General features: G+C 42.0%; 1 protein-coding gene across 3 annotated transcripts in view; it reads right to left on the bottom strand.

Annotated features, from left to right (window-relative positions):
* RUVBL1 (RuvB like AAA ATPase 1) overlaps positions 1–26786 on the bottom strand; it is a 94214-nt gene that overhangs the window by 11737 nt on the left and 55691 nt on the right. For all 3 annotated transcript variants that reach the window (XM_037139651.2, XM_053670302.1, XM_037139650.2), the window contains 5 exons: positions 21187–21338; positions 12830–12919; positions 11929–12078; positions 9462–9525; positions 7445–7643 (listed from right to left, as the gene is read on the bottom strand). In XM_037139651.2, coding sequence (XP_036995546.1) covers positions 7445–7643; positions 9462–9525; positions 11929–12078; positions 12830–12919; positions 21187–21338 — 655 coding nt within the window. The remainder of the gene's footprint in view (positions 1–7444; positions 7644–9461; positions 9526–11928; positions 12079–12829; positions 12920–21186; positions 21339–26786) is intronic.

The raw sequence follows: 26786 nt of genomic DNA, 5'->3' as shown, positions 1-26786 counted from the left end.
TAGACAAATATATGAAGGTGAAACTAACTGAAATGAATGGAATTGCACAGGAAACCAATAGCAATGAAAAGGAAACTGGGACTCAAATCAATGGAGTGGACCAGAAGAAAGCAAATAATGGCCAAACAGAAAAGAGTCAAGAAGCAAGAATTCGAAGAAATGAGGAGAGTCTTAGGAACCTCCAGGACATCTTTAAACGCTCCAACATCCGAATTATAGGGGTACCAGAAGGGGGGAAAGGCACAGCCACCAGTGGAAAAATTATTTGAACAAATAATAAAGGAGAATTTCCCCAATCTGGCAAAGGAAATAGACTTCCAAGAAATCCAGGAAGCTCAGAGAGTCCCAAAGAAGTTGGACCCAAGAAGGAACACACCAAGGTACATCATAATTATAATAGCCAAAATTAAAATGAAGGAGAGAATCCTAGAAGCAGCAAGAGCTAAGGGGACAGTCACCTACAAAGGAGTCCCCATCAGACTGTAAGCTGATTTCTCAAAAGAGACCTTGCAGGCAAGAAGGGGCTGGAAAGAAGTATTCCAACTCATGAAATCCAAAGACCTATATCCAAGATTGCTCTATTCAGCAAAACTTTCATTTAGAATGGAAGGGCAGATAAAGTGCTTCTCAAATAAGATGAAATTCAAGGAATTCATCATCACCAAGCCCTTATTATATGAAATGTTAAAGGGACTTACCTAAGAAAAAGAAGATAAAAAAGATGAATAGTGAAAGGACAGCAAACTCACAGTTATTAAGAACCACACCTAAAACAAAAGCAAACTAAGAGGACAGCTAGATCAGGAGCAGAACCATAGAAATGGAGATCACATGGAGAGTTAGCAACAGGGGAGTGGGAGGAGAAGGGGGGAGAAGGTATAGAAAATAAGTAGCATAGACAGTAGATAGAAAATAGATGGGGGGCAAGAATAGTATGGGAAATATAGAATCCAAAAAACTTGAGACACATGGTCATAAACTAAAGGGGGGTAATGGTGGGGATGGGGAGGTAGGGTGGAAGGGAATGAAGGGGGGAATAGAACAACTGTAATGGCATAATCAATAAAAAAATAAATTTAAAAAAAAGAAAACTTCTTATAGTTTTGAGTTCCTAAAATTAAAAATTTAAACCAAAGAACTGCTTAAAGACTACTACACATTTTTCTGCAATTAAAGACAAAACATTTTAAAATTTATGCAAGCTATGAACCTTAAGAGCAGTTTCTTTTAGAAAACATATTAGTGAAAAATGGTGTCTGGAATTCTATTCTGCGAGGCACAAAAAGCCCTATTTACCAGTACTCCTGCACAGAGCAGTAACTCTAGGAGAGAACTCTCAATGTGGAGCAGTCATTGTTTGACAACGCAGCCATAAAAGCATATTACATTATACAACTGCTAACAATAAACTGCAATGATTGCATTTTGGCTAAAACTGCAGATTTATTCTTGTACCTGAAAGTTTATTTCTGACTTTGGCTTCCGCCTAATATTGATTTCATTATTATGGCATTTGACAACTCCTTAAACTATGTTAATTGTGTGCTTCTTCCAGATGTACAGTTTTGGGTTGTAAGACCACATGTGGGATTCTTCTAGGATTCCACTATGGTACAATGTATCTGGAGGAACACAGTAGTAGCTGGAATTTAGAAATTTATCCTATAGATAGACCTATATGTTTGCAAATTTTTTAATGTAGGGTTCCTCCACTGTGGCATGTTAATATTTTGAGCCACATAATTTTTCTGTAGAAGACTATCCTTTGCATGTAGGATGTTCAGCAGCATCCCTGGCCTTTACCCACAAAATGCCAGTAGTACCTCAAGACATGACAAAAATTTCCCTGGCCCAGAATCACCGCCTGATATTCTTTATATAATCCTGTAACTATAGTGACACAGATAACACAAAGCTTAAAGCTTCTATGAGGACAGGAGGTACAGTAAAGAACACTTCATTGGGTAACAGGAAGGAGAACTCTCATAAATCCACTAAGCTGTAAGAAGAAAGCCATTTGATTTTTTGATGAGGCTGCCATGACAATTCAATAAAGTAACAATAGTCTTTTCAACAAATGGTCCTGGAACAATTGCGTATCCATATGCAAAGGGATGAAGTTGGATGACCTATTCCTTATGCCATACAAAAAAATTAAATCTAAGTGATAAGAAACCCAAATGTCAGAGCTACAACTAGAAAACTCTTAAAAGAAATCATAGGCGTAATTCTTTGTTTCCTTAGATTATGCAGTAACTTTTCTTAAAATTTTACTTACTTTTAGAGAGAGGAGTAGAGAGGGGGAGAGAGGGGGAGAGAGGGGGAGAGAGGGGGAGAGAAATATCCATGCGCTAGAGATACATCGATCAGTTGCCCCTCACATGCCAATCCAGATGAGGACCTTGCCTGCAACCCAGGTATGTGCCCTGACCAGGAATCAAACCAGCAACCTTTTGGTTTGCAGGCAAGTGAACAATCCACTGAGCCATACCAACCAGAGCAAATTCTTTTTCTTACATATGAAACCCAAAACACAGGCAAACAAGAGAAAAACAAATAAACTGGACTTTATCAAAATTTAAAACTTGTATGTCAAAGAGACAATCAAGACACTGACAACCTACAGAATATGAGAAAAATATCTGCAAATAATCCATCTATGGGAGTCTGGTATCCCTAGAATACATAAAGAATTTCTACAACCTAACAATAAAAAGACAAATAACCTGTAGAAAATGGGCAAAGTATCATAAACAGATAACTCTCCTAAGAAGATAGACAAATGACCAACAGGCACATGAGAAGATGCTTAGCATCATTAGCCATCAGGAAAATGCAAATCAACAGCACAATGAGATACCACTTCATACCCATTAGGATGGCTAAAATCAAAAAGACAGATGATACCAAGAGTTGTTGAGGATGTGGAGAAATTGGAATCCTCACACACTGTTAGTGAGAGTGGTGCAGCCACTGTGGAAAAAATGTCTGGCAGAATCCTAAAAGGTGAAGCACAGCTACCATTTGACCCAGCAATTCTACTCCTTAGGTATTCCAATGTCCATCGAATGATGAATGGGAAAACTTGCTATTAAATATTCCATACTTTGATATACTATTTAGCCTTAAAAACAAGTACTGATGTGTGCTATATAACATGAGTGAACACTGACATTACATTAAGCAAAAGAAGGCAGACAAGAAAACCACCACAGATTGTATGGTGTCATTTGTATGAAATGTCCAGAAAAGGCATTAAATACGTAAAGGTAGAAAGTAGGTGAATGGTTACCAGGGTCTGCAGAGAGGAACTATGGAAAAAAATAGGGGTGTGAGGGGGCGGGGTACATGTGCAGATGGCAGGGTACCTGTTGACAGGTATAGAATTTCTTTCAGGGGTGATGAAAATGTTCTAACACACACTGTGGAGATGATTACACAACTTGGTGAATATGTTTTTAAAAAACCTGAATTTTTACACTTTAGCTGGGTGAATTGTATAAGGTGTGAATTTTATCTCTATAAAGCACTTGGGGTATTCTGCCACAGGGTTACAGGGAATTGAAACCACACTGTTTCTTAAGTCTCCATGCTTTAGTGCAACAGTGACTTATGGAGAAAAACTGCTACAAAGACCCCTTAATTCAGGGAGCTAATCTCCACAGGAAAAGAAGACCTTCCAAAATGTTTATAGCTGGGATCAGAGCCAGGCTCTCCTTTCACATCTGAGGTTCCTGCTGTGTGAAACGAAAAGGACTTCTCCAGGTAACAAGTATAGACATAGTCAGTGCAGCTTCACCTCTTACTGTAGCCATGAACACTGTTAATTTCCACAGGAGAGTAAAGCACCCATGGAAGAAACATAGGGCCAAGTGCTCTTCCAGTAATGGTTCCCTCATCCCCCAATGCACAAGGGCAGGTGGACTAGAGCTAGAGGACTTGGGGGCTGTCTGCTTTTTCAGAGGCACTTAACACTATTAGTCACAGTGGCTCTCCACACAACCACCATCAACTCAAAACTCAATCCCCATTCACTGACCAGGCAATTCCAGAAAGCAGTGCAGGACAGCAGGAATGACATGAGTCAGATGTCAAGCTTGAGGCCTACGGTGGTCACCTCACGGGTGAAATCTGGAGATAACATCACCTGCCTAGAAGGTAGTTAGGGTGCCTTGAGATTACATGCGATGACCCATAGTACTTTGGACAGTGTCTGGCACAGAGGAAGTCCTCAGTGGCTGCGAGTTTCCTTCCTCTCCCCTTTCCTTTCAAGCTCTGGAGGTCAGATATGGGTCTGAAGTGAGGAAGGAAGCTAAATAGCTCCTAAATATAGGAGTAGAATCTGATGGGCAGCAAGTCAGATGTGGACAAAACTATGTATATGTTCTAGAAATTCCATCATTTCACATTTAAGCCAAATTTTATACACAGCATGAGCTGTGAAGTTCAGTGCTCTGGTCAAATCCCAGTCTTGCCTCTGAGCTGTGTGACCTTGGCCAAGTGTCCACTCCTGGTGCAGCCTCAGTGTCCTCATTTGAACAATGAGAACAGCCGTCCCTCACACTAAGTTAAGGTGAGAGCAACAATGTGCCTGGTACACAGAAAGAGCTCCTTAATACGTGCTGGCTATTATTTTTAACACTGATATTTTGACATTATTATCACTACTCAACAAATTTCCTTCTAGGTCTTGGCACCAAAATCCTCCTGAAGAGCACACACCCCAATTTTGGTTACTTAATTGGGCCTACACAAGATCCACACATTGAACATCTTACCTTTATTTGGGTGACTGCAGTCTGACAGCCATGAGCAGTCACAGCCTCAAGGAGCCCTGAACAAGTCAGTCAGAAAGAGGCTGGGTCATGTCTCCCTGATTGCAGGCTGACCAGAGCTCTGTCCCCTTTGGGCAATTCTGAGATCAAAGCCACCTTCCTATGTACCTTTTTCCTGGAAGGAATGGGACTGAAAGAAAATACTCAGAGGCCTAAGATATCTTGTTCCTGCCATCTTCCTGTACTGGCATCTGCTGGGCTGAGTTATCCACTGTGAGAGAAGGGAACCTGGTAGCAGAGCTCTACAGCAGGGCTGCCACCTGTCCAGGCTGAGCCCTTTCATTAGCAGCCCAAATGAAGCCAGGTCTAACCAAAGAAAAAGCAAGCACGGCAAATCTATGCAACAGAGACACCAGGGTCACTGGGTACCAAGCCATATATCTGATTTCCAGAAGCTGCCTAGGGAGCCAGGATCCTCTCGCCAAAGGTTGTCCTGGACCTGGTACAAGCTGCCTTCTCTCAAATATTGAAGGAAAAAACATGTAGCAATATTATCAGCACAGCATTACAAAGATTCAAGGAGTGACTACAAGATTCTGCTACATAAATTTGAATCATGACTACAAGTCCTAATTCCTAGTTAACTGAGAGGAAATCTGAGGAGTTTACTCCCCAGCACCAACAGAACAGCTTCTAGATAACTATAACTATAATGGACATACTGCCACCCCCACCACCCCCAGAAAATGGGGAGGGTTTGAGTTGCACATCTGTGACTAGAGACTTTGCCCCATTACTAAACTTGGCAGCTAGAAGAGGGAAAAACCCAAATAAGGCCAACACTGGCCCTCATTGGTTGGAAAGCTGGACACTCCCACTGGCTTTTGGCACACATGGGATTCTGGGAAAGGACTTCTGAAATGGATTGTGCCAAAAAGCAAAAAGTCAGTTAGTTTTTTTCCCCTCCCCCAATGGGGGGGGGCGGGGCGGCTTGCCAGTAGTCGCCTATGGGCCTGCTAACAGTGGCCTGTGCAGGCCTGGGGACACAGACTCCAAAAGATGCCTGAAGCTGGAGAGCAACTGGAAACCAGCTAAGCCACCTATGTTTATGATACTTTTGGGCGGGAGAAGAGGTTCCTGGTGCAACCATGAACTGATCTGACAGAGAGTGACGGTGATTTTTCTCTGGGCGTCTTAGAGGGAACAGGCTTTGAAGCAGAAACTTGCCATTATTTCCAAAGATCTTTGTGATAAGTCAGCACTGTGAAGAGATTTTTGTTCTTGCATTATTTTCAGTTCTTGAACCTATGTAGTAGTTGTAATGACAAATATTTAAGTAGCTATTTTTGATGTCATACTCTTGACTTTTCTTTTCCCCTTACTTTTGTTACCAGATATTTTGGACATAAACTTGCCATTAAATAAAAGATTCTTTTCCATTGAACTTCATCAATCTTTGGAGATCTGCCTGGCAGGTGGCGAGCAGTAGGACCCCCCATATCCACAACTGGTTGGGTTCAGTAACATAACCTCAGTGGAGACAAAACTACTTCATGGAGCCAGTTAAACTACTCATTGAGTAACTTAACTCATTAAATTACTCAAAGAGTAATGCATATTATTCATTGTCATTCAAGAGGCAAGTGCAGGTGGGTCAGAAATCCAAATTCCTAATTCAGTGTGGCTCTGGCTCTGTGTTAATATTCACGGGCCCTGGGGTCTCTTTCTGGATTCCTAGCACCCTTCTGCCAAGAGCATGCAGTCTCCAGAGCTCTGTTGCCCTCACTACTTTGTTGCAGACTTAAAAGGGCTTCTTACCATTCCCCTTCATTCCACTAGCAATGCTAGAATGTGGCCCCAATTTTCAAACAGGAGCATAAAAAAAACAAAAGGCAAAAAAAGTACCAAGTATGAGGTGCTGACACTCAGGCTTATAAGCTGGGAAGATGATGTGTTCTCTGTGGCTCACAGGCCTACAGAATACTTAGGAGAAAAAAAAAATCTCAGCCAGTCCCCTGTCCCAGCTCTGAGCCCATCCTGGCAGGGTGAGCATTATATAGCACTTGACTTCCAGATGTCAACACCTCCCTCTCCAAAAGCACACCTAAGGGAGTAGGGGTAGTGGAGGTACTGTGTGGCTCTAAGGAACAGACAGACATTTCTGGGTTTGTTACTGGATTCACTATTAGAAAGACCTGGATTCTCACTCTACCTTTGTGACTAGGAGAAAGATATGCTGCCACTCTGTTTCCTCATCTGAAAAATGAAACCAAAAATATTTACCTCCTAGAGCTAGTATAATCAAAGATGTTAACATATATAATGTCACCCAGATGAGCCTATCCAATCTTAACCTTTGCCCACTCCAACTGAATGGCCAAATCATACCGTAAACCCAGGAGTCCCTCATATTCAGTAATAGGATGGGAGTTGCCTTTGGTGACCATGATGGATTAAGGCTGACACATGAACTACCTTTGAAAGCAAGCCACTTTGGCAAGTTTCTCTCAAAATGAATATGACTTCCTTTCTTTCCCATCCTTACTCATGACATAATAATGAGTTTAATCCTAACTCGTGACATAATAAGGGTTTAAAGTGATCCTGGAGAACAAATGAACCCAGATGGAAGGTGGAAAATCCTCATGGTTGGCAGACAGCCACCCTACCTGATGACACAGTTGCCTCGGTTAGATGCAAAGATGACAATGGGGGCGATAGAAGATTCCAGGGCCCGGTGAAGGTAGGTGAAGCACTCAATGTCCAGCATGTGGACCTCATCAACAAATAACACGCCTGGAACCAGCTCAGCAATGCCCTGATCAATGTACTTGTTCACCACCTTGTTAATCTCCCCTCGAAGTTTGTCTAGGAGACAGCAAGAGTAGACATGCAAGGTCAGCACTAGATGGAGAAAACTGTCACCTTTTCTCTTCTCTCCCCATCTGAATTCAACCCAAACCCAAGTTTGGAGCCTGGTTTTACTGACAGCTATGTGACCTCAGGTAAATTGTTCACATGTCCCTACTCCAGACTCCAGTTTCATCATCTGAAAGTAGGAATGATTACACTAGAAATCACAAAACTGGCAGCTTCCCCTGAAGATGTCTTTTTAAAGTCACACTCTCCACCAGGCATTATTACTCATACCCACCCAAACTCAGCTCCCTGCCTGATCCCAAAGACACTGAGTTTGGGGCCTCTGGATTAAATGAGTTTCCATAAGCAAATTTGTTCTGCACTGGTAAATAACCCTATCTTTGGCCCTGTATCTCAAAACTTAGGTTAATTAACTTTCTGTTGAGTTCCTGGACAAAGGAATGAATAAAAGGCATGTATAGAATCCTATCTGGAAGAAAACATGTGAGGAATGAAAGGTTCTGAGAAGAGGTCCAATCTCAGAGTTCTAAGAGGGTAAGTCTCTCAAAAGTTAAAAAACCCACCCTGGCTGATACAGCTCATTGGTTTGAGCAATGGCCTAGACACCAAAAGGTTGCTGGTTCAATTCCTTGTCAGGACACACGCCTGGGTGGCAGGCCAGGTTCCCAGTTAAAGGCGTGCAAGAGGCAACCAGTCTGTTTCTCTTCCTCTTTCTCCCTCCCTCCCCTCTAAAAATAAGTAAGTAAAATCTAAAAAAAAAAAAAAAAAAAAAGTTAAAGAACCCATTTAAGGTCACAGTTCTTATTTTCCCAGGCGGCTCCTATGCTATCAAGAAGGAGTGACTCACAAACACAGAACATGAAGATTTGATACAGCATCTCCCACCAAAGCCATGAGGCAGGGATGGTCAAAAGAGGATGCATGGTCAAAAGAGGATGCATGGTTAAAATCATGTTAAAATATAGAAACTGTTCATGTCGAGTATAATAGGAAGACCTCAAATCACTCCACTGGCTTAAACTTTAAAAAACAAACAACAACAAAAAAACACACCCTTTTTTTTTTGCAAGGGTGTCCAACCTGCAGCTCACGGGCTGCATATTATGGTCCAAGATGGCTATGAATGTGCCCTACACAAAACTATAAATTTACCTAAAATCTTTTTTGCTCATCAGTTTTTATTAGTGTATCTGTATTTAATGTGTGGCCCAGAGATGCCTAAAGGTTGAACACCCCTGCAAATGTTTACCATTTTAAGGTGATAAAGCTGTAAGTAGTAAATAGTAAAAGAGGGACATGTCTGGAAGAAAAGCAGAGTATACTAAAGGTCTACAAGGAAGCAGAAACATTCCTGCCAACGTGGGAAGTGCCAGGAAGCTGAGCAGGGTGGAATGGAAACTCCTGGCAGGGGAGAGGAATCTAGTACCAGGCAGCGAAGCTCAGTGCTTATGTGTGCTCTGGCAGGAGCTACCCTGCAGAGCTGGGCAAACACAATCCACATTTCTAGGATCTCAAGGGGACCAGAGACTGTGAAGGCTTCAATTTACAAAGATGAGTGTAAGGATATTGAATTCAGTTAAGAGGATGTGCTAATACACAGTGCCAAAGTGCACTGGGTGTGCTTTTGGCTGTTTAAATCAGCCATAGACTATTAGCATAGAGTCAAGGCTCTGAAAAAAAGAGGAAGAAAGAACCTGTCCTGAGGCACTTTCTCATTTTAGGGAGGAATCATTCATAGAGCCTCACACACGAATCCAGGGCCCTCCAGTTCTGCTTCTGGTTCACCAATTTTGCTATTTCTCTTACCTGTGATTTCTGTCTTCTTTGGCTTCATTAACTGGCCCATCATAGACAGAATGTCTTGTCCTCCCTGTGTAAGAGAAGACTTGTCAGTCAGTCCTGCTTTCTAAGGCAGGTGCAAAAGCCTCACTCCCCTCCCCATCCCACAGGTTCCCAGTGTCAACTTGACAGGATCCTGAGGTGGACAGACCCTGTAGGGTAAGTGGAGGCAGTCTGGCTTCCTCACCCAGGTGTCTGGGTAACTAAGGGGCACAGTGTTCCCATAGCCTTGGAGGAGCATGATAACCGGTGTTCTCACAGCCTTGAAACCGGGTCTGGTAAACTGTTACCAGAACATGAAGTGGGCTTGCATGCACAGAATTATGTTACATTATGTAATGTTCTGGCAGTTTTCTGGCTTTGTTCCCCTCTATATTTAAACAGGTAGGGACTCCCTCCTGGGGGAGATGATGATGAGACATGCAAGGGGACAGATAGATATGCACCTTGCAGCATGCATGGCTCTCCCACCCATGAATAAAGGCATGCCAGACATCCCAATGGCTCTGTATTTTTCTTTCTGCACGAATACCATGAACCTGTGTGGGCTTGAAGGGTGGCAATGCAGACCCTATTAGCTCAACTGGAAAATTGAAGGAGCTTCTAAACACAGGAGTTCATAAGAGGTTCCCCCTGACTCATAAGATTCAAATTCAATCCTTTCATGAAAAGTATAAGATCTGTGGAATCGGCCTCAGCCTCCAACTCCAGTAACCTTTTTCCAATTCCACATTGCTTGATCAGCCACACAGGACTCCTAACTGTCCCCTGAACACTCAAGCTCTTTTATGACTCAGTGCTTTTGCATATTCTAGTCTATCTGCTAGGAACTGCATTCCTTTTCCCAGGCAGCTCCCAGTCATCCATTAAAGTTCAGGTCAAGGGTCCTATGTGGGGCATCTGAGTCCCTATCTCTTCTAATGCTCCAACTCCACTGGGGACAAATGGACTGTCAAAGTAGGAATAAAGAAGTACACCTAATTATGTTCCAATTATGTTCACATGTTTCCTCCCACTAAACGTAGCTATACAGTCACATTAACCTAGTCCTGACCCAGAGCTGCTCAGTGTCTCCTGTTAGCCCATCCCTGCTGACTCCTAATAGGCTTGCTCCCTGCCTGCACTCTCTCCACTAGCTCCTCAGAGCTCAGTCAACAAGAAAAAGCTGTTGTTTTGTCATTTACCCAGCAATCTGTGATCACCTGTTGGTTCCAGACCCTGGAGCACAGGTGTGCTCACTAAATGTTCAACAGTAAAAAGTAGCAAATGTTTCCTGAGTACTTACAACATCTTATCCTCAAAACAGCCCTGCAGACAGGAACTATTATATCCTTTGCACAGAAGAAGAAACTCAAAATCAGAGAGCCTTAAGTCACAGAAAACCTAGAGACCCAAATTGACTAATTAGCTGAGCTCTTTAGTGTCACAGAAACACAACCCCTGAATTCCAATTCTCAGCCTAGCAATCTCTCCAAGTCGAAGGCTCCCAGGAGGATGGTTTGGGGACAGCCATTCCACAAGAAAAGGGGACCTACTGGTTCAAGATGATTGATTCTTCAGCAATCTCTTGGCCAAGGCTCCAAGGGCTAAAACACCCAAGAATCCAATTTCAGATAAGAAAGCCTATTCCTTGCTAGTGAAAAGGTGGCCTCTCTTAGGATGAAGACAAAACCAAACTGAAAGACTACCAGGAGGGAAGAGTTAGGTTTTTAAAATCACACATTTCACCCTGGCTAGTGTGGTTCAGTTGGTTGGAACATCATTCTATATACCAAAAGGTTGGAGGTTCAATTCTCAGTCAGGGTACACACCTAGGTTACAGGTTCTATCCCCGGTTGGGGTGCGTATGGGAGGCAACCAATTAGTGTATCTTACATCAATGTTTCTCTCTCTGCCCCCCCCAAAACCAATAAACACATTTATAAAATAAAAATAAAAAAATTAACTCATACATTACCATAAAGTCATACTGTATTTTCCCATAAAGTATCCATTTTCTACTTAGCATGAGGAGCAGATACAGTTCCCACTAAGGCTACAAAACTGGATTTTGCTAAGCAGAAAGAAAGACACAACTTTGTCAGGCTTTCTGAATACCTGCAAAAGGCTTCAAGAACACTCCTGTCCTTCTGCCATTAACACTTAGAGAATCCCAGGTGTGAGCCCACTGCTGGAGAGAAGCCACAGTCAGGGCCGGAGGTGTGGCTGGGATAAGGAACAATACATGTGAAATCATCTGTGACTTCACCATTTGAGATGGAACAACTCAAATAGTTGTAGTAGCTCATGCCGCTGTTAATCGCTAAATACTACAAACAGAAAAGAACCTGCTGCCCTAAGAAAGGGCAGTAAGCCTCTGACAATTCACTCCCAGAGCTTCCTCAAACATGTGAAAGGGCTCATGTGCCAGGTCATGCCTAGGTGAAGACATTACCTGGGGCCGGGCATTGGCTACATCCAAGTCATGCAAGGTCACATCCTGGATGATTTCTTTCTTCTTGTGCACATCCCCCTTTGGCAAGGGGACATACTCTTCAGCTTCAAGGTCGAATTCTGTGGCATAGGTATCACACCTGCCTTGCCTCTGGCAAAAGGAGAGAAACATGAGTGCCTGGTGAGTTTTCACTGCCAAATCCCCAAAAGGCACATTGCTAAGTGAGATGAAGTCTCGGTTGCCAAGTGTGGGCTTGACAGTTTACTTGACTAACTCCAAATATAACCCACTCCCCTGGCTGCCAAGAGAAGGAAACTATCTGCTTATCACTAGGCTTCAAAAACTCAGTTGAAAAACACCCAATATTTTCTCAAACAATATTTTTCCTCCTCTCTTTTAACTATATGCAATTCCTGATAAAGGGCAAATCCAGTAGATTAACTTGAGCCAGAGGGAGCTGTTCAGACTCTTGTAGGTGGGTGATTTATTGTATGATATGAAGTATTATGCTCATCCATTAAACAGTGAGGAACACTGTACAGGACAATGAAAATCAGATATAAAAAGAACGCCAACTAATTCAGCATTCCTTTCCACATGCATATATCTTGAGAAGAAAATACCAAACAGATAAAAGATTAAATACGCTGTACATTTCAATTTGCAAAAATGACTATAGTCTTGCTTTCTCACCCTGTACTCCCCCTCTAAACAGGTTTAGGTATTTTTCTAACTGACTTTTTAGAATGAACATAAAGGGAAAGCAAACTTTATTAAACATAAAGGGGCAACTGCCTACCTTTCATCAACACTGTAGAAGACACCCCATACCCCCACCCCCGTATATAAAGCAACTTCCTGGTCATCTAAGTGTCCCCATGGCAAACAAATCACACATTACCTTCACAGCTCCACTGTTGGCTTCAATGTAAATCACATCTCCAGCCTCTACTCGTTCTTTCTGCAAACTTTCAAAAATGCTGGGGTCCAGCTTAAAATTTTTAAAAAATATGTGAATCAAAGAACTATAATACATATATTTACTTCTGACATATTGTAAAGTATCTTTCCATAACAGATTTAAGATAGTTAATGAGTGGAGACAATATCTGTGTGTGCACATGCATGTGTGCATGTGTATGTATAAGGATGTGTGAGGCTGGCTTTGAGGGATTGAGTGTCCTAAAGAGAAAGCAGGAGAGTGAGCATACCTGTATGCCAGACAGAGAGGATCATAAGGAGAAACCTAGTCTCTTTTTCCCCTTTACTCCTAAGACTTAAACTGACAAATATGGCTCTGACTGCTTTTAGGTAACCCGAACTGTCCTTGGGACCATAGGTACCAACACCTCTTAAAAAATTGCTGTCCCTACGTCAATCCTTTGCTTTCCTCACCACAGGTACTAATAGAACTTTCCACAGCTGAAGCCACATAGTGCTTACTCTTTGTGGCTAGCATGTTATGGGCCCATGCTTTGAATCAAAGCTATCAGTTTCCTCTCATCTATAAAACAGCACCCAGATGTGATCACAGATGTGTAAAATTGAAAGGGAAACATAACCCAGGATACTTCTCAAGCCTTCTGACTCAAATTCCAGGGTCTGCTCCCTATTTGCCTACTTATTTATATAAATCTCCAGGCAGTAGCACATTCTAGGAACTCTTGCTTTTTTCCAGGTCATCCACATTCAGGCTATCCTCAGTGATCAAAACTCTAGGACATCTTTTATAAGGAGGTAATATTTAGAAATAAATTTCTCTCAGCTAAACTTCATTTTATAATGTGAAAAAAACTTGGGCTTTGTCTCATACAAAATTAAAGAGCAAAAACCCAGGATTTAGTGAAAGAAGCCAGACATGAAAGAACATGTAATGTATGATTCCATTTGTATGAAATGTTCAGAAAAGGTAAATAGTATGTAGAAACAGAAAATAGATTAGTGGCTGCAAGGGGCTATGGGTGAGAATGGGAAGGTATTGTAACCAGCCATGAGGTTTCTTTTGGGGTGATAAAAATGTTCTAAAACTGTGATGGTTGTACAACTCTGTAAATAGATGGCTGCACAACTCAAATTCCTTAAGCTGTACACTTAAAATGGGTGGGTTTTATTAAAATTATATCTCAATAAAGTTGTTGCAAAATAGTTACCACAAAAACAAAGCTCTGCCTCTCTGGCTGGGTGGGGCCTAATGTCCTGCTGGAACATTGTTATGGGTAGGAGGGACAGTGGTTGATAAGCCTCTGACACAGCATAGGGTAAGGGAGGGAACTGATACTGATTTGAAGTATGGTTTTCTCCTTCACACTTAAATAACCAGTGGGTATTTATGCTCCATCTATCCAATTACTATATTTTGCCATGTATAATGTGCACCCATGTTTTTGTGCCCATTAAACATGGGATTAGCCCTGGCTGGTATAGCTCAGTGGATTGAGCATAGGCCTGAGAACAGAAGAGTCAACGGTTTGATTTCTAGTCAGTGCACAAGTCTGGGTTGTGAGCCAGGTCCCCAAGTAGGAGACACACAAGAGGCAACCACACGTTGATGTTTCTCTCCCTCTTGTTCTCCCTCTCCCTTCCCTGCTCTCTAAAAATACATTTTAAAAATCTTAAAAACAAAAAACCATGGGATTATTATACCCACGTATAATGTACATCTTTATTTTTCCCTAAAAAATTTTGATAAAAAAGTGCACATTATACGTGGCAAAATACAGGTATACTGTACATATGTTCAAAGTACCTAGTAGAACTCATTTTAGAAGAAATAATTAACCTCTCCCTTATATTATTTTCTTTTTTTAAGATTTATTTATTTTTAAAGAGGGGAAAGGAGGGAGAAAGAGAGGGAGAGAAATATCAATGTATGGTTGCCTCTAGCAAATCCCATACTGGGGATATGGTCTGCAACCCAGGCATGTGTGCTGACTGGGAATCAAACCAGCAATATTTTGGTTCGCGGGCCTGTGCTCAATCCACTGAGACACATCAGCCAGGGCCACCTACATTATTTTCTTAAACTGTCCAAAGCAGCCTTATGGATAGGTAAAATCTAAACTGCATGCCTTACTTTAGCTATCATATATTGGAAAGTATATACTTTTTTTTTTGCTTCAAGCATATTTATATTGGCTTATATAATTTCCCAAATGAACCAACTAAAGACATAATTACTGGAAATATATGATATCCTGATAAGAAATCCAAATAATACAGAATGGGAGAGATGAGAGGCAGATTTAGAAGAGATATTTGCAGAGGCATGCTCCTAAGATGGAAAACCTTTCAGGAAAAAGAAAAATGGCCCTTTGAAGAAGAGATATTTTCATGATCTCCATAAAGCAATGACCAAAAATCCACCTCACAGAATCAGAGAACCAAATGACAACAGGGAGCAAAGATGGAGAAATTATACTGCAAATTCTAATAAATCTACCACAGTTTACAGATGGGAAAATGGAGGCCCAGGGAGCTCAACTGACTTCAGAAGGTCACATAGCAAGTTGGAGACTGCTCTACCACTGAACTGGTTATATGATCCAAAGATAACTGCTTAATCTCTTCATCAGCCCCAACTCTTTTATCTGTGGGAAATTGCCCACACTTATAAATGATAATAAATATTTCTTGAACCACTTAGCTCAGGGCCTGGCACATAAAATAAGTAAGAGCTATGATAAAAAATGTTTTAGGCCCTGGCTGGTGTAGCTCAGTGGATTGAGCATGGGCCTGGGAACCAAGCACGGTTCGATTCCCAGTCAGGGCACATGCCTGGGTTGCAGGCCAGTTCCCATCAGGGTACTAACAAGGGACAAATATAAAATATACATTGATATTTCTCTCCCTCTCTCCTTCCCTTCCCCCCTAAAGATAAATAAATTAAAAATCTTTAAAAAAATGTTTTATTATTAGTAGTAATAAAGCAAAGCCTATCATCTAGATTGCTCCATTTCTCTAACTGAAGGCTCTGAATAATATCAAAAGTTACCACTTCTAGACTTCTGACCAAGATGGAGGCATAGGTAGACACACTGTGCCTCCTCACACAACCAAAAGAAAGACAACAATTTAAAAACAAAAAACAATCACAACTGACAGAAAATCAAACTGTATGGAAGTCCGACAACCAAGGAGTTAAAGAACACACTCATCCAGACCAGTAGGAGGGGTGGAGACAGGTGCCTGGAGAGGATGTGAGGCAAAGCAGACACGAGGCAAAGCGACAGAGGAGGACCAGGACAGGTAAGGCTGTGGCTGGCAAGGTGGCAGCACTGCCTGGTGGAGTGGGTAGTCCCACATTTCGGCACGGATAAACCCGGAGGAACAATTGGGGAGTGAGACAGACCTTGCAACCCAGAGCTCCAGTGCAGGGAAATAAAGCCTCAAACCTCTGATTGAAAACACCAGTAGGAGTTGAGGCAGCAGGAGAAATTCTCAGACTCACAGGAGAATTCCTTGGAGAGACTCACAAGGTCCTAGAATGTACACGAGTCCACCCACCCCGGAACCAGCACTAGAAAGGTCCAATTTGCTTGGGTGAAGTGGCATAAGTGACTGAAAGCAGAGAGCAGAGCAAGCATCAGTGTTCCCTCTCGGACCCCTCCCCCACATACAGTTGCCACACAGCACCCAAGTGAATACCTAAGGCTCCGCCCTGCCCTGGTGATACCTAAGGCTCTGCCCTTCACCATGTAACAAGACAAAAAAAATATGGCCCAAACAAAAGAAGAGATCAAAGCTCCAGAAAAAATACAATTAAGTGATGAACAGATAGCCAACCTATCAGATGTACAATTCAAAGTACTGGTGGTGATCAGGATACTCACAGAACTGGTTGAATTTGGTCACAAATTAGATGGAAAAGAAAACAGAAAACAAAAACGAACTTCCGCCAAGATGGAGGCGCAGGTAGAAACACTCTGCCTCCTCACACAACTAAATCTAAAAACAACAAAGTTTTAACAACAATAAACGCAGCCAAGCCACATAAAAATCGAAAAATACGGGGTCGGAAAACAATGAACCGCTCAGCTAAACCGGTGAGAGGGGCAGAGCCACCAAAGGAGTGGGTGGGGCAAAAAAGATCCCCGACCCAGGCAGCGCACAGACAGCCGAGGGTGAGGATCCCAGGTGCAGTGTAGATATGGGCAGACCCAGGGAAGGCGCAGGGCAGCTGGATGACTGCGGTCATGCATGTGCACACAGATAAACAGGTGGGGGGCAACCCATGAGGTGGACAGGACAGGAGAGAGCGGAGAGCACCACCATTCTTCCCTCTCTGACCACGCCCCCACATTCAGGGTCACAAAACAGCGACCTGGGTGGTCCTGCCCTGGTGAACACTTAAGGCTCCTCTCCTCATACATAACAAGCGCGAACAGATCAAAACATGGCTCAAGAAGAACTCAGAGCTCCACAGCCGATAAATCTAAGCGATCAAGAAATTGCCAACCTATCAGAGGCACAATTCAAAACACTGGTGATGTGGATGCTCACAGAACTGGTTGATTTTAGTCACAAATTAGAGGAACATATGAAGGCTAAACTAATTGAAATGAAGGCAAATGCACAGGAAACCAATAGTAATGGAAAGGAGACTGGCACTCAAATCAAGGAAGTGGACCAGAAGGAAGGAAAAAATGACCAAACAGAAAAATATGAAGAAACAAGAATTCAAAAAAATGAGGAGGGAATAAGGAACCTCCAGGACATCTTTTTTTCCCTCTTTTTATTTATTTATTTAACATTTTTTATTGATTATGCCATTACATTTGTTCTATTCCCTCCTCCATTCCCCTCCACCCTGCACACCCTTCCCCCACCATTCCCCCCCTTTAGTTCATGAACACATGCCTCAAGTTCTTTAGATTCTGTATTTCCCCTACTATTCTTACTCTCCCCCATCTACTTTCTATCTACTATCTATGCTTTCTGTACCTTCTCCCCCCTTCTCTTTCTCCCACTCCCCTGTTGCTAACCTTCCACGTGATCTTCATTTCTATGGTTCACTCCTGATCTAGCTGTCCTCTTAGTTTGCTTTTGTTTTAGGTGTGCTTGTTGAGAACTGTGAGTTTGCTGTCCTTTCACTGTTCCTCTTATTTTATCTTCTTTTTCTTAGGTAAGTCCCTTTAACATTTCATATAATAAGGGCTTGGTGATGATGAACTCCTTGAATTTGATCTTATCTGAGAAGCACTTTATCTGCCCTTCCATTCTAAATGAAAGCTTTGCTGGATAGAGCAATCTTGGTTGTAGGTCTTTGGATTTCATGACTTGGAATACCTCTTTCCAGCCCCTTCTTGCCTGTAAGGTCTCTTTTGAGAAATCCGCTGACAATCTGATGGGAACTCCTTTGTAGGTAACTGTCTCCTTATCTCTTGCTGCTTCTAGGATTCTCTCCTTCATTTTAATCTTGGCTAATGTAATGATGTGCCTTGGTGTGTTCCTTCTTGGGTCCAACTTCTTTGGGACTCTCTGAGCTTCCTGGAGTTCCTGGAAGTCTATTTCCTTTGCCAGAATGGGGAAGTTCTCTTTCATTATTTGTTCAAATAAGGTTTCCAGTCATGACTGTTCCTCTTCCCCTTCTGGTACCCCTATAATTCGAAGGTTGGAACGTTTAAAGATCTCCTGGAGGTTCCTAAGCCTCTCCTCATTTTTCTGAATTCCTGTTTCTTCATATTTTTCTGTTTGGTCATTTTTTCCTTCCTTCTGGTCTACTCCCTTGATTTGAGTCTCAGTCTCCTTTCCATTACTATTGGTTTCCTGTGCATTAAATTACCATTCATTTCAATTAGTTTAGCCTTCATATAATCCTCTAATTTGTGACTAAAATCAACCAGTTCCGTGAGCATCCTGATCACCAGTGTTTTAAACTGTGCGTCTGAGAGTTTTGCTATTTCTTCATCGCTTAGATTTATCGGCTCTGGAGCTCTGAATTGTTCTTGAGCCATGTTTTTATCTGTTTGTGCCTGTTATGTATGAGGAGCAGAGCCTTAGTTGTTTACCAGGGTGGGGCCACCCAGGTCGCTGGTTTGTGATAGTGTATGTGGGGGCAAGGTCAGAGAGGGAGCAATGGTGATCCTCTTCGCCCGCCTACTCCGTCCCACCACTTGCCCTGGCCTGTTTATCTGAGCGGAAATGTGCGAGCCCGCCACCCTGCGCTGTGCGGTCTCAATGCTCGCCTCTTCACTGGTTTATCTGCACGCACATGCTTGACCAACCGCAGACAGCCAGCCACACCTCTTCCCTGTGTCCACCCGAAGCTAGCCCACGCCTGGGATCCCCACCTTCAGCTGCTTGCACACCACCCCAGTCTGGGATCTTTGTGGCCAACCCGCTCCTCTGCTGGCTTCACCCATCTTACCGGTTTAGCTGAGCATTTCGTTGTTTTCGGACTCCGTATTGTCGATTTTCTGTGTGGTTTGGTTGCATTTATTTGTTAAAACTTTGTTGTTTTTAGATTTGGTTGTGAGCAGATGCAAGGTGTTTCCACCTACGCCTCCATCTTGGCGGAAGTCGTCCAGGACATCTTTAAGTGTTCCAACATCCGAATTATATAGGGGTACCAGAAGGGGAAGAGGAACAGTCACCAGTGGAAAACTTATTTGAACAAATAATAAAGGAAAACTTCCCCAATCTGGCATAGGAAATAGACTTCCAGGAAATCCAGGAAGCTCAGAGAGTCCCAAAGAAGCTGGACCCAAGAAGGAACACACCAAGGCACATCATTATTACATTAGCCAAGATTAAAATGAAGGAGAGAATCCTAGAAGCAGCAAGAGATAAGGAGACAGTTACCTAGAATGGAGTTCCTATTAGATTGTCAGCTGATTTCTCAAAAGAGACCTTACAGGCAAGAAGGGACCTACAAGTGAAAGAACTATTCCAAGTCATGAAAGGCAAGGACCCACATCCAAGATAGCTCTATTCAGCAAAGCTTTCATTTAGAATGGAAGGGCAGATAAAGTGCTTCTCACATAAGGTCAAGTTAAAGGAGTTCATCATCACTAAGCCCTTATTATATGAAATGTTAAAGGGACTTGAAGATAAAAAACATGTTCAGTAAAATGACAGCAAACTCACAATTATTCACAACCACACCTAAAATAAAAGCAAAAGGAAACTAAGCAAACAAGTAGAACAGGAACAGAACCACAGAAATGGAGATCATATGGAGGGTTAGCAACAGGGGAGTAGGAGGGGGAGAGAGGGGGAAAAGTTACAGAGAATAAGTAGCATAGATGGTAGGTAGAAAATAGACAGGGGGAGGGTAAGAATAGTATGGGAAATGTAGAAGCTAAAGAACTTATATGTATGAGACATGGACATGAACTAAAGGAGAGTAATGTGGGTCAGAGGGATGTGCATGGTGGAGGGGAATGAAGGGGGGAAATGGGACAACTGTAACAGCATAATCAATAAAATATATATTAAAGAAAAAGTTACCACTTCTTAGGTAACTACAATAGGTGCCACATCCAAAGCCACAACTTTGACCCTTAAAAGAGCTCTGTGAGATAGACAATTTTTTTCCCAATTAACAGATAAAGTCATTTCCCAAAGGCCACACTGCTATCAATAGCAGAGTCAGGATTCCCTTACAAGCTCCAAAATCCATGCTCTTCTCCCCAAGTGCCCCTGTTGCCAGCATTTTCAATGTCTATAGGACAGGGGTCTGAAGAGGGTCTTCTAGGGCTTTCCACAGTGCCAGCACTATGCCTTTGCAGGGGCAAAGCCCTGCTCTAAGCAGAACCAATCACTAAAATTACTCCAGGTTTCTAGGTTCTGACACATACAAGGCGCTGAGTCAGGAGGTGTACTTGGTCTCTCTTAAACCAATCTCATCCATTCTACAGCTCTTACCAGATTACTTAATGGCATTGATTTCTGTAAGCCTGAGCATCATAACTGAAAAACTGACACCCAGGTTCAGAGAGAGAGAGGCCTAAGGCCTCTGAGAAATGGTCCTAACATGGGATATGGGATGACAGAAAGTATACTCAACTAAACACACAGCTCATGTTTTAACTAACAAACATAATTTCCAGGGGTAAAAATAAAGCTACCTTTTTTGAGCCCTTCTGTGTATTGGCTCTATACCTGTTACTCCTTTATACATATAACATCTTCAAATGGCCCTGGGACCATCACCCACAGGGCATATACAAGGAAACCAGGACACGGGTTATACAACTTATCCAAGGCCACCCAGTACTGATTATGAGACAAGAGAAAAGAGTCCACAGACATACTCACTTTCAATTGTTTGGTTCCTTTGGCTGTTTTAAGTCCTATGATGACATGGCTAATGGTTTTACCATACCCCCCCATAGGGTTCTCTGTCTCACACGGAGTTAGCTCTGTGACTTCGCCTTCATAAACCTCCTTGGTTTCCTTTATCCGCAGCCCTGGAAGAGAAGGCGGATGAGTCCTGATCAGAAATACAATTTTATTTCTTCTTTAAAAAAAAATTCTTACCTGAGGATGTTTATTGATTTTACAAAGACAGGGGAGAGATGGATTGCGGGAGAAATAGAAAGAGAGAGAAACCACCATGTGAAAGAGAAACATCAATCAGTTGCTTTCTATATGTGCCTCAACTGGGGATTGAACCGAGAACCCAGGTATGTGCCCTGACTAAGAATTGAACCCACAACCTTCTGGTGTATGGGCCTATCAACACTCCAACCAACTGAGCCACTCGGCCAGGGAAGGAATAAGTAAAATTTTCTTATTGGTTGACAACTTTTTTTTGCCACAAAACTTCCATGTCACAAGAACTGACAAGTCAGCCTTACTGATGTACATTCAAGAGTGTCATCCTGGGTAGAAAAGTACTACAAACACAAATATAATTAAAGGAGCTATTCAGAATGCAGAAAAACAATTTTATTTCAGCTTTTCAAAGGGACTTCCTAGATTTAAATCTAGAACTAGACAGACAAACTATAATTCTCAAAATTGTTTCAGATATCTGCTATTAGCTTTATCTGATCTGCCTTTGAACCCAAACCACCTACCCCACAACAGCAGCAATTACATGTGCCTCGCTATACCCCTTCTGACACTATCAGGCCTGAGTAAGGTAACTATGTTAATCAGAGCTCCATGCCAACAGCAGATGATACCTCACCCTGCCAGGTGTCCTGGGCCTCCAGCTAACCCTCACCGCACACCCCAAGAAATACCCAGTATCATTCACTATTTCAAGTTTTCTAAGGCCACAACAATTCCTGAAGCAACTCCCAATAGTAAAGCATTTACAGTTTTTAGAATATCGTAAATGAAGCTCTCTCCTTGTTTTAAATATCATCCACATTAGCTGTTCAATAAATGTTAGTTGTCAAACAACTAAGAATTGTTGCCAAACAAATTTTTAGAACATGACCTCAGTGCCTTTTTATACAATATTTTTGCTTCCTAAAGCAACCTTCCCTGCTTTTTGGCCCTGCCAACTCCTTGCAGACTCTCAGACCTGACACACCTTTCTTCCTCATCCTCCGGGTCACTCCACAGTCACCTGCACTCCCATTAGGCACCCACATACATGGGACAAGGGCTTGAAGACATGACTACACCCCTGTTGAATTGTCAACACTTCAGCAAAGGGCTTAGCACATTGCAGAAACAGAGGAATGGATAAGGAAAGAAGTCACTTAAGGTTGAGGGGGTGTCATCAGGTAGACAATCCAATCAATAGCCAAGAAATTTGCCTGCAGATACTTCAGCACATTCTATGTAAAGCCCAAGATTTCTAATAAAGTTGCCACATGATGCAATAGCACAAATCACCATAATACCCCCAACCTCAGCACTAAAACCAAGGTTTAGCCTATATCAAACCTATGTTCCTCCAAAATAAATATGGGCATGTCTCTGTCCCCTGGTTCAGTAGAAGACAGAAGAGTAACTAGAGGAAGCATAAGGAGCTTCTGAAGCTCTAACAAGGTCTGTTTCTTGTTGGGGGCGGGGTGTGGTGGTAACATGAGTGTGTTGACTTTACAAAAACTCACTTCGGTATATACTTATAATTATGTTTCTGTGTGTGTGTGTGTTGTGTATCTATCTATCTATCTATCTATCTATCATCTATCTATCTAATGCCTCAATAACATTTATACCAAAAAAACTCAATTTTTCTAACAAAGCAATGACAATCATTAGTAAATGGTTTTCTTAAAATGGGAAAACAAATACACATCACTAAACACAGCTTCTCTCAAAACACAAACAGACATATACACGTGTGTGCACACACACATACACAAACTCTCTCTCTTTCCAATTTCCTAAGTCTGGGTTAAGGGATACAGATGACTTTCTCTGAAACCACAGCATGGCTCAGGTAAGTTAACAGTTAAATCCTTTTTCAGAAGATTCTAAAAACAACAAAAAAGCCATTCTAACTTGTTGTGCCTGCCATCAACTCAAAGGCAAGGAGGGAAACATCCTTGGGCAAAACTAGTTGAAGATACGTACAGAAGGGGTCCTTAAATTGAGGTAAAAGCTGCCAAACCACACCAATAGGAATAAACTACAAATCTATGACTCACATATAGAGCAGCCTTCCCAGTCAATCTATTCCTTACATGTTACTACCTCATTTGATCCTGCCCTCTAATAACAGACAATAGGAAGTGCCATCAGATCTCATTCAACCTAACCCTGTGAAAAAGCCAAGGTAAGTACTCTTTCTCTTCATTTTATTGATGGAATGTCAGCTCCAAGAGGTGAAGCCAACAGAATTTGCCTCCTTATGGTAGACCTAGGACTGGAGTCCAAGTTTTCAGGTTCTGGGACCAGTTTCTTACTACCATACATAGCACAGGATCAAAACTTACTGACAGCCAAATTTTCTACAATACTTGCTCTGTCCTTTCTCCCTCATAGTTAACATGTGCCATTGACCTCATCCTTCCCTTTCTGCCTGCCCTTGGGTATAATGCTAGTCTCCATCTAATTTATATTTTGCCCAAAGGAAAAAATAGAAATGTAAGTAAAACCCATAGATGAAAAAGATACTGGGCTGGCCAAAAAGTTTTAGTTTTTTTCTGTACAATGGCTCTAGTAGTGCTTAGCTGTCTTTAACTTCATTCAAAGCAATTTTGTTAGATTGTGTTGTGACAGCTGTCATATCAGCACGCACTTAAAAAAACCTATCAAAATTGGTAAATTTTTGTGCAGCCATTTTAATATTGAAGATGGAAAAAGACAACATTTTCAGCATATTATGCTTTATTATTTCAAGAAAGTAAAAATGCAAACACAAAGAAACAATCTGCGCAGAAGGTGCTATGACTGATTGAACATTGTCAAAAGTGGTTTGCAAAGTTTCTTGGTACTACTGACATTTTGGCCAAGTAGTTCTTTGCTGTGGGGCTGTCTCATGCATTAGAAGATGTTCAGCAGCAGCTCTGGCCTCTACCCACTAGAAGCCAACAGCAAGAGTTAGCTGACATCAAAATATCCAAATCAATACAGTTATTGGTGACAATGAAAACTGTATCTTTTACTTTCTAGAAAAACTAAATGGACTTTTTGGCCAACCCAATATTAAGAAACATATAGTGCCATTCCTGCAGCTAGAGGGGGTAGCACTAACTAAATACTCATGGAGGACTATTGCGCCCATCCGGAGGCCGATTAAGGGAGTCCCAGGAGGCAGTGGGCATCGGTACTTTTTAAAAGCTCCCCGGGTGATAGTAGAGTACCTCCCGTTGGAGAAGAACCCAGGTGAACCAAAGTGACCTGCCCAGAGACAAGCTTATGTGGGTGTGGACAGCGTTGGAGAACTGAGCCCCCGTGGCCCTTTGTAGAGGTCGCTGCGAAGGGTCCAGCCTAGTTGGGAATTTAAAAATGTGATTCTGCGCCGGGGACGGGCCGGACTCTCACGGGTTTCAGAAAAACTGCCTGGTAATGAATAAGTTCTTGAAAGAAAGAATGTGGGCAACTATAAGGAGAATCAGTCAGATATCCCTCTAGAAGTCCCTAGTGTTTCCTTCCCTGTACATGGATCATCATGGAAGATGGTTGTATTAATGAGGAGACCTCACACAGACCTCTAAACTGGAAGAGCCCTGGAGCCAGGTTATCCACTACTGCTGCTCCTAGTCTTTCCCACATGGAATTGCTACACAGAAGCTAGCTCTTTGCTTCAGGCCTCCGCCTAGTCCACCCTGCTGCTGATTCCCAGGCCACTGTGCAGACTGGCTTGGTCCTTCAAGGTGCCACGTCGACCCTCCTTCCTAGATCCACTCAGTCCCCCATGTGCTGGATTTCCCAGCTTGCTGCTCTTAGTACTTCTGTCTTTTTGTCTTAAACAGATATGTTCTAAAGTGCCACATGTTCCAGGTTTGCTGGATCAAGACAAAATGGTGGTTTTAAAATATGCCACAAATTCTTTGATACCCCTTCCTTCAAGAGATGAATTACATCTCTTCCCCCTGAACCTGGTCAGATCTTTGTGATGGAAGGCTAAATGGCTTCCAGGACTAGGTTTAGAAAGGCTGTGCAGGTTCTGTAGGTTCTCCTGAGGCACTTGTCAGGTGCTATGTAAGAAATCAGGCGTCTCCAAGTAACCATGTTGAGAGCCCTTGTGGAGAGCCCATGCAGAGAAAGGTCTGAAGAGTCCCAGCCGAGTCCTCCCAACCCAGCAACCAGACCCATGAGTAAAGAAGCCTTAGAGATGACCCTTGCCCCAGCCCTGTCTGACAGCGACTGCATGAGAGATTGGAAGTATTCTCCAGCTATGCTCCGTCCTCCCCGAAATACAGAAGCAAAATAATAAACCATTGTTATTGAAATGACAAAAAAAAAAGAAACATATAAACCAATCTATCATTGAGACCAATTTATATCCTGATTCAAACAATAATACTATTTAAAAAACATGTTATGACACTTGAGAGACATATAGAAATCTGAACATTAGATATTTGATGGTATTAAGGAATTGTTCATTTTGTTTAGTTATGATAACGGCATTATGATTTTTTTAAACGATTTTATTTATTTATCTTTAGAGGGAAAGGGAAGGAGCGAGGAGAGAAATATCAATGTTTGGTTGCCTCTCATGTGTCCCCTGCTGGGAACTGGCCTGCAACCCAGGCACGTGCCCTGATTAGGAATCGAATTGTGATCCTTTGGTTCATAGGCCCACGCTCAATCCACTGAGCTACACCAGCCGGGGCTTATGGTTTTTTTTTTTAAGTCCTTATTTTTCAGAGATACATACTAAAATACTTATGAATTTAAAAAGATCTACAATTAACTTCAAAATAATCTGGGAGGGAATAATAGGGGCTACAAGTGAATCAAGATTAACTATGAGTTGAAGTCTGGTAATAGGACATTAGGAGAGGACCATCATACCACTTGACTACTGTTTGCACTTTGTAAAATTTCCAAAAGTTTTTCTTTTTTTAAAGGAAAAAGTAATAACAATGAAATACTACTCTACAACTTCCAGAATCACTAAAATTAAAGATTGATAATACCAAGGATTTGTGAGGATGCAGAACAGGAAGGTTACACTGCTGGTGGGAATATAAACTGGTATAAATACTTTAAGAATATGGTATACATGAATATCCTATGGATTCTCCAGCTCAACTCCTAAGTGTAAACCAAGGGACACAGCCAGTAATAGCTTTATATAAGTACTGTTCTTAATTGCCAAACACCAAGAAAACTCCACTGTCAACAGCAAAAGGGGCAACTGAATTGTGGTTTATTCATACAAAAGAATAGCAGTGCAATGAAAAATGATTATGACAGATTCAACAATATGAATGAATCTCACAAATTTGTGGGATAGAAGCCAAACACTGCAGAATATATACATAAAATTACACTTA

Source organism: Artibeus jamaicensis, unplaced genomic scaffold (assembly GCF_021234435.1).
Source record: "Artibeus jamaicensis isolate MK-2021 breed Jamaican fruit bat unplaced genomic scaffold, CSHL_Jam_final contig_558, whole genome shotgun sequence".
In the NCBI taxonomy this organism is placed as follows: Eukaryota; Metazoa; Chordata; class Mammalia; order Chiroptera; family Phyllostomidae; genus Artibeus; species Artibeus jamaicensis.
The sequence above is the reverse complement of the archived record's forward strand: the minus strand, read 5'-3'. Positions and strand labels throughout refer to the sequence as shown.